This window comes from Malus sylvestris, chromosome 14 (genome assembly GCF_916048215.2).
Source record: "Malus sylvestris chromosome 14, drMalSylv7.2, whole genome shotgun sequence".
Classification (NCBI taxonomy): Eukaryota; Viridiplantae; Streptophyta; class Magnoliopsida; order Rosales; family Rosaceae; genus Malus; species Malus sylvestris.
Window position 1 is genome coordinate 29,059,273 of NC_062273.1, and position 14,751 is coordinate 29,074,023.

The window sequence follows — 14,751 nt, forward strand, 5'->3', positions numbered from 1 at the left end:
ACTTTTGAGCATAAGTGTCATTATCCATTTTTGTCTTGGTGCAATTCTTTCCTGAAATGTTCAATCACACCACACCCATCATCAAGAATAAAAAAGGCAACATGAATCCATTACATTGTCTTTCATCTTAAAAAATACAATGTATGTAAGTTCGATAACAGTATGAATGTTGGCACCCAATCAGTAATTACCCACAACAATTCGACACCGAAAATAATGTAGCAACACAACACAAAAAGCTCTCAAAATTTAGCCTTACATGGGCTAGGTACAAATTTTCGGTTTAATATCATCAAATTATTTGTATGCCTCCAAACATAATTATCTGCATCATGATTATCTTCGACTTCACCGAATGTTATCTCACCCCTGTAATCTCAACAAACGAAAGCCATTGAAAACCTTGAAAGCAGATGTATCAAATGAAACGAAGACTACTGCGTATCAAGACATACTTCGAACATTAGCAACATACCTCATTAATGTGAGAACCGCAATCTTACATCTTTCAAACAAATACGGTATATGATTCTGTGCATAGAATGTTCTTATTCGGGCAGTTGAAATTCAAGATCTAGTTTCCTCTTTAGATGTGTTCTGTCAGCACTGCAGAAGAGTAAAGAAAACAATAAAAAATCCACACTCTACTCGGTCACACAGCAAACACAAACTGGCATACACATGGAACGTGTGATTCCATCATTTCAAGAGAGACGATGCTACTTTTGGTTCCAAGAGAGACGATGCTAAATTCAGAATCCAAAAAAAAAAAGAAAAAAAAAGTGGATTACCTATTAATTGTAGGTCTATTTGGAGGTTTTGCTCCAAAGATAGAAAAATCAACTGACATTGGCACCGGTTCATTCCTGCTTGTATTTTCACCAGCAGCATGTCTGGCTTCACCAAAACGATCATCAATCTTATCAACGTGTGAATTTCCTTCAAAACCATCACGCTCTGGCATCACCCTCCTTGATTTTCGTGGAGGTGATAACACAGTAGGACCATCATTTGGATTAAAATCTGAACCCTTAGACTCCCGCTTTGGAGCAGGTCTAGGAAGCTTATCTGGATATGTAGGAAGAGGCGCAGATGTAAAGTACCTAAAGAGTACCACAGAGATCACACACAGAATGGAAAGAGAAAACCATAAAGTGTAGATACCCAATTGAATAGCTAGAGTCTGATACCTGTGCTCTAATGCCTGCTGTACGGATATTCTAGCTTTGGGGTCATAAGTAAACATCTTCGCTAACAAATCTAGGGCATCATCACTAGCCACTGGAAACAATGAACGCAAAGGGGGTGCTGGAACATATTGGTATTCCACATAATCCGGGAGGTATACCATATCAGGCCACTGAGAAGGTGTTGGAGTCCCAAAAGCCGCAAAAATCTTTCCTAGTTGATCAATATCACTTGATCCCTATTAAATACTCAAATGAAACCAATATATTATTAGAAAAAGGTGCACCCAGTATAAACTTTATTTATGCACGGCCCATGGAGAGCAATAACAGAATTACACATGACAAACCATTGCAATATATCACCTGACGAGTTAGAACTTGATATACAGATAAAAAGTGAGCAGATTCATGCTATTCAGCAAAGGTGCTCAAAATTGATTTATTAAAGAAGTCAGTAAAATATTAGCTAGTGAGAACCATACTTAATTTTAACTGGACAAGCATTCAGAAGAAATGACAGAAATGTGTAGTAAAGTAAAATCTCAAGAGTGAGACGCAATTAAAGGTGGCTATTAAAATGAGCACACGAAGATATAACCCAATACAGGATTTTTCTCTTGGTGTAAATAATATCAAACAAAGTCATTTTGTTTTTTGCCCACTCCTAGAAACGAGTACTTGTAATAAGAATTTGAAAACATGAACACGTAAGCCACACAGAAAACGAAAACCACAACAGTAAGAGTCACAGGGAAGTAAAGGACAAACTAGCATTTTGTAAATGTTAAAAAACATATTGGCTAATGGAAAGGTGTACCACATAAAAAGAGTTTCATTACGATTATGAAATATGGATTTACCTGCAAAAAGGGTCTGCGTAGGAGTAGTTCAGCGAATATACAAGCTGCAGCCCAAACATCTACCCCAGGTCCATATTGCTTGGTGCCAAATAACAACTCAGGTGCTCTATACCAACGGGCAAAAACCTATTCATATGTGTTAAGATGTTATAAAGAGCCTGAACCTAAAAGCATGCAAATCATTGAAAGAAATGCACTTTTTAGTGGTATATAAATTAAACACCATCTTTGTAGACTTTGAAGGAATTCGCCAAATTGTCAGATATTTGAACATAATTTCCAAAGCAGATACACAGTCTATTAATAATTTAAGGTAAAAAGGGTCATATACACTCGTGGTTGTACAATATATTGGAAAATTATTAAGATAGGAGTCTTAATTTCTTAAGGCCATTTCAAAAGTGTTTCATCCTAATACCCACCAGACTTGTTTTATCTCTCACATGGAGAAGTATAACAACCAATACCACCATGGAGAGGAGGTTTCTAAGACAAGTGAATGCTGGCATTAAACCAAACTCACAGTGCAAAGGACAAGCAGTGGAACTTCAGTAGGTTTGCTTTCAGTAAAAAACATAGAATTATACGTTAAGAGATCTAACTCAAATACCATCAAGTCAAGGGGAAACATACCTGATGAGTGAACCTGCGATCTGGGCTCCCAAATATTCGTGCTAAACCAAAATCTGCCAGTTTAAGTTGCCCATTAGATCCTATCAACAAGTTGTTAGGCTTCATATCCCTGCAAAGCACAATTAGCAGTTTAGCACACATCTCAGACAAATAATAACAACCAAATAAGGATCTATAAAGAACGCTTCTAGATGCAAAACGACTACCTGTGTAAAACCCATTTCTTGTGGCAAACAGCAAGTCCTTTTAAAGTCATCTGAAGATATGACTTTATGTCAGCTGGTGATAGAAATATATTCCGGTCACGTATAACAGCTTCAAGGTCCGTCTCCATGAACTCAAATACAAGATGCAAGTTTCCTTTATGCGGGAATGCTTCAATCAACTCAATAATGTTCGGATCCTTCAGCTCTTTAAGCAGTTTAATTTCTCTAAGTGCTGTAAAATTCACCCCTTCCTTTTGCTTCCCAAGACGAATTTTTTTAATAGCAACCGTCTGTCCTGTCTGCACAAGGAATGTATTGGAACCAAAATCAGAATCGATAGAGATCACTCATCAAACTTATTATCGTACATTTGGTTATAAGCAAAAGAAAAGAAAACTTTAAACCACTTCAAAATATCACCGATTCGTTAGTTGCTCATTTGGTAGCTTAGAAAGTGAAAAACCATTCTCATATTATGGGTCACAACAACAATTTCCTTTTTTTCTTACAACATAAGTATATGCAATATTGTGTTAAAGAACTCCATTTCAAAGGCGATTAAGTATTCAACGTCTGCACCAAAACCAATTGCAACCCATTTACGTATAGCGAAAAGTTAGAAAAAAAAAATTAAACTTGAAGCTATAATGTCCCAGGACTTCGCCCTCACACGTAAAAACATTCATATTCCATCCAAAAAGGGGAAGTTATTTTCAGATTCAGAGCTCAATTTTCTCAGCAAACAAACAAGTCCTAAAACCAATTCCACAGAGACACACACACACACACAAACACGAAAAATTCACAACCCAGAAACTCGAAAGACTACACAAAGCAAAAGAAATCCTCAAAAATTGACAAAAATTCCACGAATGATAGGGCTTTTACCTTCGTATCGATGGCTTTGTAGACGACTCCATAGGTACCTTCACCAAGAACCTCGCGCTTCAGATACCTATCCGCCACTTTCTTCGTCAGATCGACCTCTGCCATTGTCGCTCTCCGACTTATCACCTCACTGAAAGTTTTGTTCAATTTACGTTTTTCAAGTGAGGTTTATCGGTGAATCTTCCATTCACAATTTGGAATTTTCCGGGAAAATCATTTTCTCGGGAAAATTCTTTAGGGTTTTAAAAATTTGCGCAGACGAGAAAGCCGTTGAAGCCCAAAGAGAGAGAGAGAGAGAGAGACAGAGAGCGTGTAGAAGCAAACGCCAATTTAACTTTTTTATTTTTATTTTTTTATTTCTGCTTTTAATTGGAGTGGTTCACTTTTTAATTTTGAAGATTATTTGGGGGTGTTTTAGACTTTTGACTCGCTCTATATTACAATTTGGTCTTGGGCCGAGGGAAGCCCACGATTATATCCAAACCTTTTCGGGTCACTGATATGTAGCCCTTTAGACCCGACTACCCGCTCGACGTGCCCGTATGTGCGTAAGTGATGATGTCATGATGGAGTGGTTGATACCTTTATATTGGTCTCGCTAACCATCTTTTTTGTTTGGTCAACTTAGGGGTGCTCATTCCTTGTAGCTTTAATATATGTTAATATATGTTAGGTAATGTTGTAGGGGGATTATATTCACACACCACAAATTACTTCTTCCACAACTTTTTAATTTTTTAATATTTTTCTATCAAGTGTTAGTGGTGTGTAGAAAATATTAAAAAAGTAAAAAGGTGTGGGAGAAGTAATTTGGGGTGTGTGAATATAATCTCTCATGTTGTAGACACATCTAGTTTTTTATTTTTAAAACGTTTTTTTAATTTTTGATCGTTGGATTGAATAAATTAAAGAAGATCAATGACTAAAATTAACAAGTATTTAGAAAGTAAAAGTGAGTTGTGAACAATACGTTGCAATCTTTTATTATGTTTCACGTGTAAATGAATAATATGTTGATAAACGATAATATACAGTCGATATTTTGACAAAAAAAAAAATTGAGGGAAAATGATTTTCTTCGGATTCTTTCCACCAAATCCACCAAGTTCGGAGATCCAAACCGTTGAAATTTGATCTAACTGCTACAGTTATTATAACTTTTAAAGAAACTCCTTGTTTGTAGTTGTTTAATCAAATTTCAAAAGTCCGGATTTCAGGACTTGGTAGATTTGGTGGCAGGATAAGGTGATGATTCCTTTCCAAGTGATTACGATTGTATTTACGTCTGCATGCAAGTCTGAGTTTGATTTTTCTCTCTCCATTGTCAAAACAATAATATTATATGTGCACAAGAAGCTGACGAGTCAAAGAGTGTTTTCCTCTCCTCTCTCTATAAAGAAAAGTTGCCAAGGCACAAATTTGAAAGCTGTGGAGGTAGAAAATGGGGGTCGTGAAGCTGTTTGCAACAGAAGGAAGCGTTTTCTGTGCTAGGATTCAGTGGGCATTGAAGCTCAAGGGTGTGGAGTATGAGTTCATATTAGAAGATTTAGCAAACAAGAGTCCCCTGCTCCTCAAGTACAACCCCATCTACAAGAAGGTGCCGGTGCTCGTGCACGGTGACAACGTCATCGTCGAGTCACTTGTGATCCTCGAGTACATCGAGGATACATGGAAGGAGCACCCGTTGCTGCCTCGCGACCCATATGACCGAGCCACAGCTCGTTTTTGGGCTAAATTCAACGATGAAAAGGTACCCCTTTTGTGCAAAACATGTATGCAAGTGACACAACTATGCTTTTTGTGTGCATCTAGTGAATTTAACACCCCGTTAACATATTCAGTTTTGAGCGCAGACGGCCTGTGTTTGATCCTATATGGTTGATTGAGAATCTCTTAAGCTTTCCCGGCTCGATACTAATTTTCTTGTACATGCTCATGTTCCAGCTTTTGCTTTCGGTGTGGGCAGCTTGCACGGGAGAAGGCGAAGCGCAGGAGAAGGCGAAAGAATCTGCATTAGAATCACTAGCGCTTGTTGAGAAGCAGATCGAAGGGAAGAAGTTTTTCGGCGGCGAACAAATAGGGTATCTAGATTTGGTATTGGGATGGATACCTCACTGGATAAGTGCTATGGAAGAAGCTGGAGGCAACAAGGTACCTGAAGCAGAGATGTTTCCGTCTCTCCACCAATGGGGTCAGAATTTCATCCACACTCCACTCATTGAAGAATGCATTCCGGCTAAAGAAGCATTGGTCCCCTACCTCCGATTTATGATCGGTTACATCCGTTCCTTATCCGCCAACAAACCATGATTTCGCACTCCATCTCTTCACCTCCGAATCTGATTACTGTTTGATTGAATCTTGTTGTCGTCTGTGTATTTGCTACAATAAATGAAATAACAAAGAGAAGAGCATTTCAGTTAATTTTATCGCGTGACAGGACAACAATTATGTACTAAATCGAAACAGTCATTACATTGCAGCACCACATTGTATTGAAACGACTCCGAATTTCTGATGTGGAGGGAACAATTTAGATGATCTTCCAAACTCGCTGCTTGGTTCTAAGGCAAGTTTAATGAACCGCAGAGAGCAGGTACAAAATGCATATCATGGCAAAATTGCTATTCAGGAAGAAGCTGATGGTAATGCAAATTAGTACAAGAAGCTGTAAACAACTAACCTTATATTGAAACTCATTGTTCTAAAAATCCCCGCCTAGGTGCTAGGCGGCTGGCTGCTGCCCCGATTAATGTCTAGGCATTTGAAAATTAAGAAAGGGCACCTAGACTTGATGAGGCATCCGTGTAGCCCACCCAGACCTGCCTAGGCACCCGCTTAGGTTGCGACTCGCTTAGACAGAAAACAGATAACTTTCATTTTGTATTTTATTTTTTTCAATAAATTGTAAGAGACTTGCTAAATAGTTAAATGAACACACATTATATGCTTATTCCCTATGTTTTTATTATGTTCCAATACTTCATAATATATATGTCATTCTATTTTGTAGTTTATAATGAAAAAATATATATTTTCAATATAAACAGACACTTATTTACACAAAATATAATAATTTATTTAAATCCGCCTAGGCCCCCGCCTAGCAACCTAGGCACTAGACCTCAACCTACCACCCGACTAGAACCTAGCATCTTTTAGAACCTTGTCAAAACTTAATCGTGCGCATGCGCTTAATTTTCTTCGACACGAGCCTCACATACATCACTACATTTCTAGAAGAGGGGATCAAATGGTCATGATGCAAGAAACAAATTCTATCCTTAGTTTGAAAGTTCAACACATCAGGTGAGATTAAAGTTCATCCAAGACTAAACAATACTTTTGACTAATAAACAAGAGAGTTGACTGACTTGCAACTTTCTCTGCAAGAAATGTGACGCTTTGCAAAATCCCGCCTCTATAAAGCTCAGGCCAATGCTTCAAGAGATTGAAAACTTTCGATTTCAGAATTTGCAGACTTCAAAATGGGAGATGTTAAGGTGATCGGAGCCTCTCTGAGTCTTTTTTGCTGCAGAATTGAATGGGCGCTGAAGCACAAGGGGATAGCGTACGAATACATTGAAGAAGATTTGAGAAACAAGAGTCACCTGCTCCTTCGGTATAATCCTGTCCATAAGAAAGTCCCCGTTCTTGTGCACGGCGAAAAACCAGTTGCAGAGTCCCTTGTCATCCTTGAGTACATAGATGAAACATGGAGAGAGAACCCACTGTTGCCAGAAGATCCATTCGAAAAAGCAACGGCGCGGTTTTGGGCAAAGTATGTTGACGAGAAGGTAAACAAACAACATTCACACTGCACACACACACACACACACACACACACTCTCTCTCTCTCTCTCTCTCTCTCTCTCTCTCTCTCTCTATATGTATATATATGAATGCTTGTACATGTAATTATACATACATGTATTGAAAAGAGAAGCTAATGAGCTTTTCAAACACTACGGAATGCAGTGTGTGATCAGTGCATGGACTGCTAGCCGTACAAAGGGGCATGAACAAGAGAAATCCTTGGAGGCAGCACGAGAATCACTCGAAGTTCTGAACAAGCTCATCGAAGGCAAGAAATTCTTCGGAGGAGAAATCATTGGTTTCCTAGACTTAGTGGTGGGTACTTTACCTAACTGGCTCAAGTTCTTAGAAGAATCTGAAGGCATAAAGCTGTTTGACACAAAGGAGTTGCCATTTCTTCATGAATGGGCACAGAGATTCACTGAAATTCCAATAATCAAAGGGAGTATGCCGACTGCAGAAGATCTAATCAATTACAACCGGGATCGCCAGAAAGCCGAATGATGCCAAAGAAGAAACACCTAAAATAAAATGGTCCCAGATTCGGCTTAAAATAATGTAAACGAAGCATCACATAGCCTTGATATTTCCTGATATATGTATGTGTATGTATAATACGATCCGTAAAACTGAATCCAACATCTGTATTTGACTGAAATAGAAATTAAGTTATAACACGGCGACAACGGCACCAGAAAGCAGTCCCCCCACTTTTGCCTCGGCCAACTGCTAGTTCTTCATCAATGTAAAACCATATAAAGAATGGATCCTTCGTGCTAGGCTCTCTGTCGTCTTTCTGGCCTAGACCGATCTCTAGGGTTTTCAAAGGTCCAATTTTTATCCGGATGGACTCAAAGATGAAGGCTAGTATTCTCTTCTTCCAGGAAAATCTTCCTTCAAATGTTAAGCATCCAAATGACCCAAAATACACTCCGTTCTCAATTCTCTTTCCCTGATAACCCCGACAGACATTTGTTAGTCTCAAAAATTGAAATGCAACGAGTAAAATGCTACTCATGCCTACGTTTCGATAATTATCAACGATGAGAGCTTCTAAGAGCTCCTATTTAGTTTTGAACAACAATAATATCCAGGCAACTTCAGCAAAGAAATGGCTCACTACAAAATTTAGGCACCAGTGATCGAATCACAGATAAAAAGACTTACAGCAGCATCAAATCGCTGAACTGCGGTAATAGGGAAGTAACGACCGCCCTTCAATTCCTTCTGCAAATACAACAAAAACCAAATAATGCTCTCATTTCTCAGATTAAAGGTGAAAAATTGAACATGGTTATGGAAAAGGTGAAAGCTTTATACTAACCTCAGCAGTAAATATGAGCATCCATGTTCTCCCCGGGGATTCTGTTCCGCCCAGCGTATTAAGAAACCCGGAAGGCTCGAGCTTTCCCTTCTCAATGACCGATAGAGCTGACAGGACCTCCTCCTTCGCAACCCGTCTTGTTTTTGCGGCATTCTTGAGCAATTTCACACTCTCCTCCACTTCCTTAACCAAACAATAACACCATAACTTAACAAATTATCAAAATATAACTTCTTTCACTAGTATGTGCTTCCCCAACAAGTGCTTCTTCAATCAAGAAGCACTTTTTAAGTTTTTCTACTAGATGCAATCCAACAAAAACGCTTTAGCTAATTTTTGCAACTGAAGGAAAAAAAATGAGAAAAAGCATACTTTGGTGGGCTGCGGCGGTTCCTGAACAAGCATAGGTGCGGCGGTGGCTCTTTGTTCGCCGCCGTCAACGGTTGCTCTGGTTCTAGTGGTGGGAAATTTGAGGATGGGATTGCGATGTGTGGGGTTGGATTGAGGTGGGCTTTGGAGGGGGAGATTTGAGGGTCTGAGAAATGATTGAGAAGAATTGAGAGGCATAATCAAGGAGGAGGAGACTGCTGTGACTGTGTGTGAGGCCATTGCTGCTGTCATTCTCTATGCGCCTGTGGGCTACCGTGCAACTCCTTCCTCTTTTGGGTCCTGCTGATCCATTCATTCACTTTTTATATTTTAAATCAATTATTTAAAAATAACAATTATATTCAAATTTTAAGAATGAAAAATTGTATGAATGACACGTAGACACTTTCACTCTTGTGACTACGGTTAGGGATGTTTCTTTTTAGAGTAATACTAAAAAGACTAAATTTTAGAAACTAAATACATGAAAGTTGATAATTTGTTTATTACTTAAGCGTTGATAAATGTACTTATTCCTATTCGTGACACATTACTTAGTTTACAAATTTAATCTCCCTAACATTACTCTTTTTTTATTTGTAAATGAAAAGTAATAAATTCGATTCTCGTAAAAACGAATTCGAATCAAATTCCAGTCCAATTTAAAACTTAATAAATTCCCTTTATATATTTTAAATAAAAATTAAATACATAATCTCAAAAGGTTGAATTGATGAGTCACGTGGTTTTCTTTTCTTTTATAGGGGATTAGTCTCTGATTTCGTTGCGACAGTCCACATTTTTGTAAGTTTGGAAGACTTATAGAGAGATTCAACATTTTTTGACCATTATTCTGTGATTCACAAATACCAAGAATCGAATCTAAGACATGTTGCGTGAATTATGAATCTAAAATAGTCCCCAGCTGAACCACCGTGATGGTCGATAAGCCACGTGGTTAAATTCAACGAAATTGTGGACGCATATTGTTAAAAAAGTAAAACGAACACCAAAATTCCAGGTAAGGAGTGACGTTAAAAATCCACATACTTCTCACTTTCACTCTCTCACACTCTGTTACTCTGCCTCTCCGTTTCTTCCGCGTCCTCCGCCCAACCACACCACCACAGGTGGCGATCACCCAATGAGCGACGCTCCTGCCAACTGACCCTTCACAAAAACAAAAGAAAACAACCTTCATTTCGGATCAAAATTTCCAAAACACCACAATGTCCTCCCCCCGCAAGCTCCTTTCCACTCTCCTCCGCACCTCTCTCTGCCGCACTGCCTCCGCCACCAGACCCACAGCCCCCATATCCCCCCTCACGCGGCCCGCGGGGTACCTCATTTTGCGCGCCGCCTACTACTCGACGTCATCAGCCGCAGCAGCCACCGCGCCTCCTACGCCTGCTACGCCGTAGGTGAGTGGAAAAATCACAGATGATTTCACCGGAAAGGACGCCGTAGGCAAGGTCTGCCAGGTGATCAGAGCCGTCGTCGATGTTAGGTTCGACGAGGGGTTGCTGCCGATCCTCAGGGCTCTCGAGGACGTGGATAACTCGATCCGATTGGTGCTCGAGGTGGCTCAGCACCTTGGTGAGAACATGGTGAGAACCATTGCCATGGATGGAATCGAAGGGCTCGTTAGATGTCAGAGGGTCCTTAACACTGGCTCTCCCATCACTGTGAGGTTATCTTCAACCGAAAGGTGGGTCAAATAGCCGAAAATAGCTCGAAAATAGTTTCCAACCGAGGGCTAGACCAAAGGGAATCTGAAAGGGCTAAAAGGCCAACCGGCTGGTCCAATTCAACCAGCCAGCTAGCCCCGGGTTGGGGCAGAAATTCTAGCATTCCTGTCGGTTATAGCCGACATGAATTCTAGGCCAAATTTCAAATGCAACGTCAAATTTCAAATCAAAAGGTTTTCTTCATCCTGTGTCGGTCCACAGCTTCAGCTGCTTCTAGGGTTTCTTTCTCGAAAGGCTGAAGGTCGATCCTTCATCCTCGGCTCTCAACAAAGTAGGTAGGTTACCACCTTTACTCATTAAGTTGGTTTGTATTCAGCTCTGAAATTCTGTTTGGCTAGTGAGAAAATTGTGGGAAAAGTACTTATTCACGATCTTCCTTATTCAAGCTACAAATTAAAATTCTTTCGGAGGAGCTTCAAATGTTCAAACGACAAACACGCTAGCAGATTTCTTTGATTCGAGAACGGAAGAGGATTCCACGAGTTTCTTGAGAAACAAGAAAATACCAAGGTCAATTAGTCACCAGCTTAAAATAACAAGACAAATACCTTAAGACTTGTTTGGGATCGCTTCGCTAAAAAGCACTTGCGCTCGTAAGTTAGAATACTTTTATAATAAGCATGTTAACATATTTATTACAAATCTAAGTACTTCCTACAAAAGCACTTCGAAGTGCTTTTTGAAGCGCCTGATAGATGTTTCTCTAAAAAACGGGAGTCAATTATATGAATTCTAAAACGCCACTGGGCTCGGTTTTGTATTAAGAACACTATCAAAACTAACTCAAGAAAAAGCCTTACCTCTTGAGAACAGAAGGAAAAAAACAAAAAAAGTTTAAGAAATCAAGCACAATCTCCGCCACGAGCTTTGAATTTTGCCGTCCGCGGCTGCTATGGTCAGGATCTGGAGGTGGCTCACAGTGGACTAGTTTCCGTTTCAAACTTTGCAAGTCCAATTTTTTAAACAAAATACCAAACAGGCTCTGAATCACCCTTTAATTTTAGTAAGGAAACAACAATTTTAGACTGTTGGATTACAGCAGTCAGATCTTATTTAATGTGTAACAAGTTCTTATAAACTAGTATATAAGAACCTGGTAAGTAGAGTTGTTTGCATAGCTGTTGGGGCCATCTCCGCCTTTCATCGGATAGGCTTCGACGGAGTTACTGGTTTCCTCCTCGGCTGCAGCCATCTCTCAATTTCTCTCTTTAGGAGTGTGAGGGGTTGTAAGTCATTTACAGTATCATGAGTAGGCCTGCTGACTGAAGGCCTCTCTCTCTCTCTCTCTCTCTCTCTCTCTCTCTCTCTCTCTCTCGGTGTTTTCTTGGAGGAGGAGGGGGATTTTATATTGGTATATTTGTATTGCAGTCAATCAGTACTACTTGACACCAATCAAAGACAAAGTAAAATCAATTAAGAAATACTGTAGAAGTACAACGGAAAAAGACCAAGATGTTGTACGTCATAGTGGCTGTATCCCAAATCAATAACACGCTTTCATGTGCGAAAGTAATGTACGTGACATTACCTTATTTGATTCAGTACGTTTTTGCTAAAGCATCTGTTTTGTTCAAAAACAGCTTCCAGTTCTTCCAAACACATGAAGTACATAGGGATGTTAAAGGAAAAACACATAACAAGAATAATAAGGAACTAGCTAGATTGATCGAGTAGGACAAGATCAAGTATGTGACACATGAAGTGATTATCCATTTTACATGTCACTCAAATCAAATTTCCAGGCGTTTAAGCACAACAAGAAAGTTAATCGCCTTCCCAGACTCAAAGATCGATGGTTGCTCTTCGAGTCTCTTGCGATACAAGTCATAGAGCTCGTCTAAGATATTTTCTCCAAATTGTTGCTTCACGAGTCCCTCCGTGGCAGCTCTGACATGAGATGCAAATACCTGGCTACTTTTAGTAACAATGTCAAGTGCCGAGACACGAGGCAAGTTTTCAATTCTCTGTGTGCTAAAACAACCATTTTTCTCCACAGCAGCTTCGAGTTCTTGGGGAGACATGTAATACAGAGGTATATTAAAAGAATCTACTTTTTCTTCCTGAACTACTCCCTGCATAAAGGAAAAACACATAGCAGTCATTTCGTCTGATACTTTGCGTGTTCTATAATTAAACTTAGAGCAGGGGGTCATTTTCTTACCTTCATAGCCAGGTCCATGAGGCAAGACCCGAGAAGTTGATGAGCCTGGTTTACCGAAGAAAGCGAATGAGGGGTACCATTCGGGCGTCCTGGAATGATGAGCACCATCAATCCTCCATTCGCAATCTCTTGTGCCCTGGCATGCAGGAAACATTCCATGTCCTCAGCATGTTGAGCTTCATAAGCCCTTAGGACTTCATCAGTGGAATTTGAATAAACGATTCGTCCTTTGTTCCACGCAGGGCTGTTTCTGTCCACTACCTCTTTCGGCACTCTAGAAAGCCATTGAAGGGCACAAGAAGAGTGAAAAAAGTGAATGGAAGCATTAGGAAATACACGAACGTAGAAAGAACCGGGTACGCCTGCAGCATAGTATCGCCTTCTCGTAGGGAGGGATTGGAAGAGCGTGTTAAAATCGTTTAGAGTGTGATCATTAAAGAAAACATGAAATTCCGGGATATGCGAATTCAAGCCTTGGCCTTGATACTTGATTTCTACAGCTTCAAGTATGTTTTGAACCGCAATAAACGTATTTGGCCCGATAGAACAACCCAAATCTGCAATGCAAAAGGTGTTCGAAGAAGGTAACTTCTCGACGTCAAGATTTTCTGCTATTGCCCTGCTTATAAGTTGTTGGGCAGCATCCACTACTCCTCTCTGAAAAAGGAAAGATTGTGCATGTTCTTTTGATTAGTAGAGAAGATCCAACACCTTGAATTTCATTTGCTTACAGTAATATGTAACTCAAATTCAGACACTTTCTGAGCGTCAGTCCAATAATTCTTGTTAGGTGGATTTATTCTGAAGAACACAACTAAAAACTACAGCAACAACAAAGCTTTATTCCATTTATTCTATTAGGTGGGATCGGATGTACTAGAACGCCTGCACAAAGAACACAACTACAAACTAACTCAAGAAAAAGCCTCACTTCTTGAAAGCAGAAAAAAAAAGTGAGAATTTTTTAAGGTCCACAGTGTTAAGAGTTTTTAAGATCTCTGTCATATCCCAAACCAATTTGAGAAACCCCAAGAAATCGACGTCAATCTCCGCCACCAGCGCCTTTGGATTTCGCCCAAACTTCACAAGTCCTTTTTTTTTTTTTTTAACAAAATACCAAACAGCTCTAAATTACCCTTTAGTTTTAGTAAGGAAACAACAATTTTAGAGTTGGCAGTGATGGATCACAGCCGTCAGATCTTATTTAAATATGTAATAAATTATTATAAACTAGTAAAGCTTAAGTTTTAAGCATATAAGAACCTGGTAAGCAGAGTTTTTAGCATAGCTGTTGGGGCCGTCTCCGCCTTTCATCGGATATGCTTCGGCGGACATACTGGTTTCCGCCTCAGCTGCAGCCATTTCTCAGTTTCTCTCTTTAGGAGTGTGAATAGTTGTAAGTCATTTATAGTGTCATGAGTAGACCTGCTGACTGAAGGCGGCTCACTCCCAGAATTTTTCATTGTGACTGGAACACGAATGGTAACCACGTGTCTGCTTGCACACGGTTTGCTGACTGAAGGCTGTTGAATTGTAATCTTGTCTTGATCCAAGAC

The 14,751-nt window shown here is 39.6% G+C and overlaps 5 protein-coding genes across 5 annotated transcripts; 2 read left to right on the forward strand and 3 right to left on the reverse strand.

Moving 5' to 3' along the window:
* Positions 1 to 88: 88 nt before the first annotated feature.
* On the reverse strand, positions 89 to 4,112 carry LOC126599561 (cyclin-dependent kinase D-3-like). The gene is made up of 8 exons (XM_050265953.1): positions 3,778 to 4,112; positions 2,890 to 3,188; positions 2,684 to 2,792; positions 2,051 to 2,176; positions 1,191 to 1,426; positions 792 to 1,103; positions 476 to 606; positions 89 to 369 (listed from the first exon to the last, which is right to left on the reverse strand). Exons 1-7 carry the CDS (start codon positions 3,880 to 3,882, stop codon positions 549 to 551), a joined length of 1,245 nt encoding a protein of 414 aa, XP_050121910.1. The 5' UTR covers positions 3,883 to 4,112; the 3' UTR covers positions 89 to 369; positions 476 to 548.
* Positions 4,113 to 5,179: 1,067 nt separating this feature from the next.
* Positions 5,180 to 6,201, forward strand: LOC126599563 (glutathione S-transferase U8-like). Its single transcript, XM_050265956.1, has 2 exons — positions 5,180 to 5,527; positions 5,722 to 6,201. Exons 1-2 carry the CDS (start codon positions 5,219 to 5,221, stop codon positions 6,085 to 6,087), a joined length of 675 nt encoding a protein of 224 aa, XP_050121913.1. The 5' UTR covers positions 5,180 to 5,218; the 3' UTR covers positions 6,088 to 6,201.
* A 942-nt stretch (positions 6,202 to 7,143) lies between these two features.
* Positions 7,144 to 8,270, forward strand: LOC126599564 (glutathione transferase GST 23-like). Its single transcript, XM_050265957.1, has 2 exons — positions 7,144 to 7,574; positions 7,756 to 8,270. Exons 1-2 carry the CDS (start codon positions 7,266 to 7,268, stop codon positions 8,095 to 8,097), a joined length of 651 nt encoding a protein of 216 aa, XP_050121914.1. The 5' UTR covers positions 7,144 to 7,265; the 3' UTR covers positions 8,098 to 8,270.
* LOC126599562 (uncharacterized) lies at positions 8,148 to 9,596 on the reverse strand. The gene is made up of 4 exons (XM_050265954.1): positions 9,290 to 9,596; positions 8,918 to 9,100; positions 8,761 to 8,820; positions 8,148 to 8,545 (listed from the first exon to the last, which is right to left on the reverse strand). The coding sequence occupies exons 1-4, from the start codon at positions 9,536 to 9,538 to the stop codon at positions 8,258 to 8,260; spliced, it is 780 nt and encodes a 259-aa protein (XP_050121911.1). The 5' UTR covers positions 9,539 to 9,596; the 3' UTR covers positions 8,148 to 8,257.
* A 2,933-nt stretch (positions 9,597 to 12,529) lies between these two features.
* LOC126599263 (loganic acid O-methyltransferase-like) lies at positions 12,530 to 14,619 on the reverse strand. The gene is made up of 3 exons (XM_050265615.1): positions 14,459 to 14,619; positions 13,196 to 13,852; positions 12,530 to 13,106 (listed from the first exon to the last, which is right to left on the reverse strand). Exons 1-3 carry the CDS (start codon positions 14,555 to 14,557, stop codon positions 12,765 to 12,767), a joined length of 1,098 nt encoding a protein of 365 aa, XP_050121572.1. The 5' UTR covers positions 14,558 to 14,619; the 3' UTR covers positions 12,530 to 12,764.
* Between the last annotated feature and the right edge of the window lie 132 nt (positions 14,620 to 14,751).

What these genes read in the sequence shown, in the direction of transcription:
- LOC126599263 (XM_050265615.1), bottom strand. Translation starts at nt 14,557, where the DNA reads ATGGCTGCAGCTGAGGCGGAAACCAGTATGTCCGCCGAAGCATATCCG. An exon ending in CTAAAAACTCTGCTTACCAG is followed by an intron (nt 13,853 to 14,458) that starts GTTCTTATATGC and finishes TTCCTTTTTCAG; the next exon opens with AGAGGAGTAGTGGATGCTGC. An exon ending in TCATGGACCTGGCTATGAAG is followed by an intron (nt 13,107 to 13,195) that starts GTAAGAAAATGA and finishes TCCTTTATGCAG; the next exon opens with GGAGTAGTTCAGGAAGAAAA.
- LOC126599563 (XM_050265956.1), top strand. Translation starts at nt 5,219, where the DNA reads ATGGGGGTCGTGAAGCTGTTTGCAACAGAAGGAAGCGTTTTCTGTGCT. An exon ending in CTAAATTCAACGATGAAAAG is followed by an intron (nt 5,528 to 5,721) that starts GTACCCCTTTTG and finishes CTCATGTTCCAG; the next exon opens with CTTTTGCTTTCGGTGTGGGC.
- LOC126599562 (XM_050265954.1), bottom strand. Translation starts at nt 9,538, where the DNA reads ATGACAGCAGCAATGGCCTCACACACAGTCACAGCAGTCTCCTCCTCC. An exon ending in AACCGCCGCAGCCCACCAAA is followed by an intron (nt 9,101 to 9,289) that starts GTATGCTTTTTC and finishes TGTTTGGTTAAG; the next exon opens with GAAGTGGAGGAGAGTGTGAA. An exon ending in TGCTCATATTTACTGCTGAG is followed by an intron (nt 8,821 to 8,917) that starts GTTAGTATAAAG and finishes TTGTATTTGCAG; the next exon opens with AAGGAATTGAAGGGCGGTCG.
- LOC126599561 (XM_050265953.1), bottom strand. Translation starts at nt 3,882, where the DNA reads ATGGCAGAGGTCGATCTGACGAAGAAAGTGGCGGATAGGTATCTGAAG. An exon ending in CAGCAGGCATTAGAGCACAG is followed by an intron (nt 1,104 to 1,190) that starts GTATCAGACTCT and finishes GGTACTCTTTAG; the next exon opens with GTACTTTACATCTGCGCCTC. An exon ending in AATAGACCTACAATTAATAG is followed by an intron (nt 607 to 791) that starts GTAATCCACTTT and finishes ACTCTTCTGCAG; the next exon opens with TGCTGACAGAACACATCTAA.
- LOC126599564 (XM_050265957.1), top strand. Translation starts at nt 7,266, where the DNA reads ATGGGAGATGTTAAGGTGATCGGAGCCTCTCTGAGTCTTTTTTGCTGC. An exon ending in CAAAGTATGTTGACGAGAAG is followed by an intron (nt 7,575 to 7,755) that starts GTAAACAAACAA and finishes TACGGAATGCAG; the next exon opens with TGTGTGATCAGTGCATGGAC.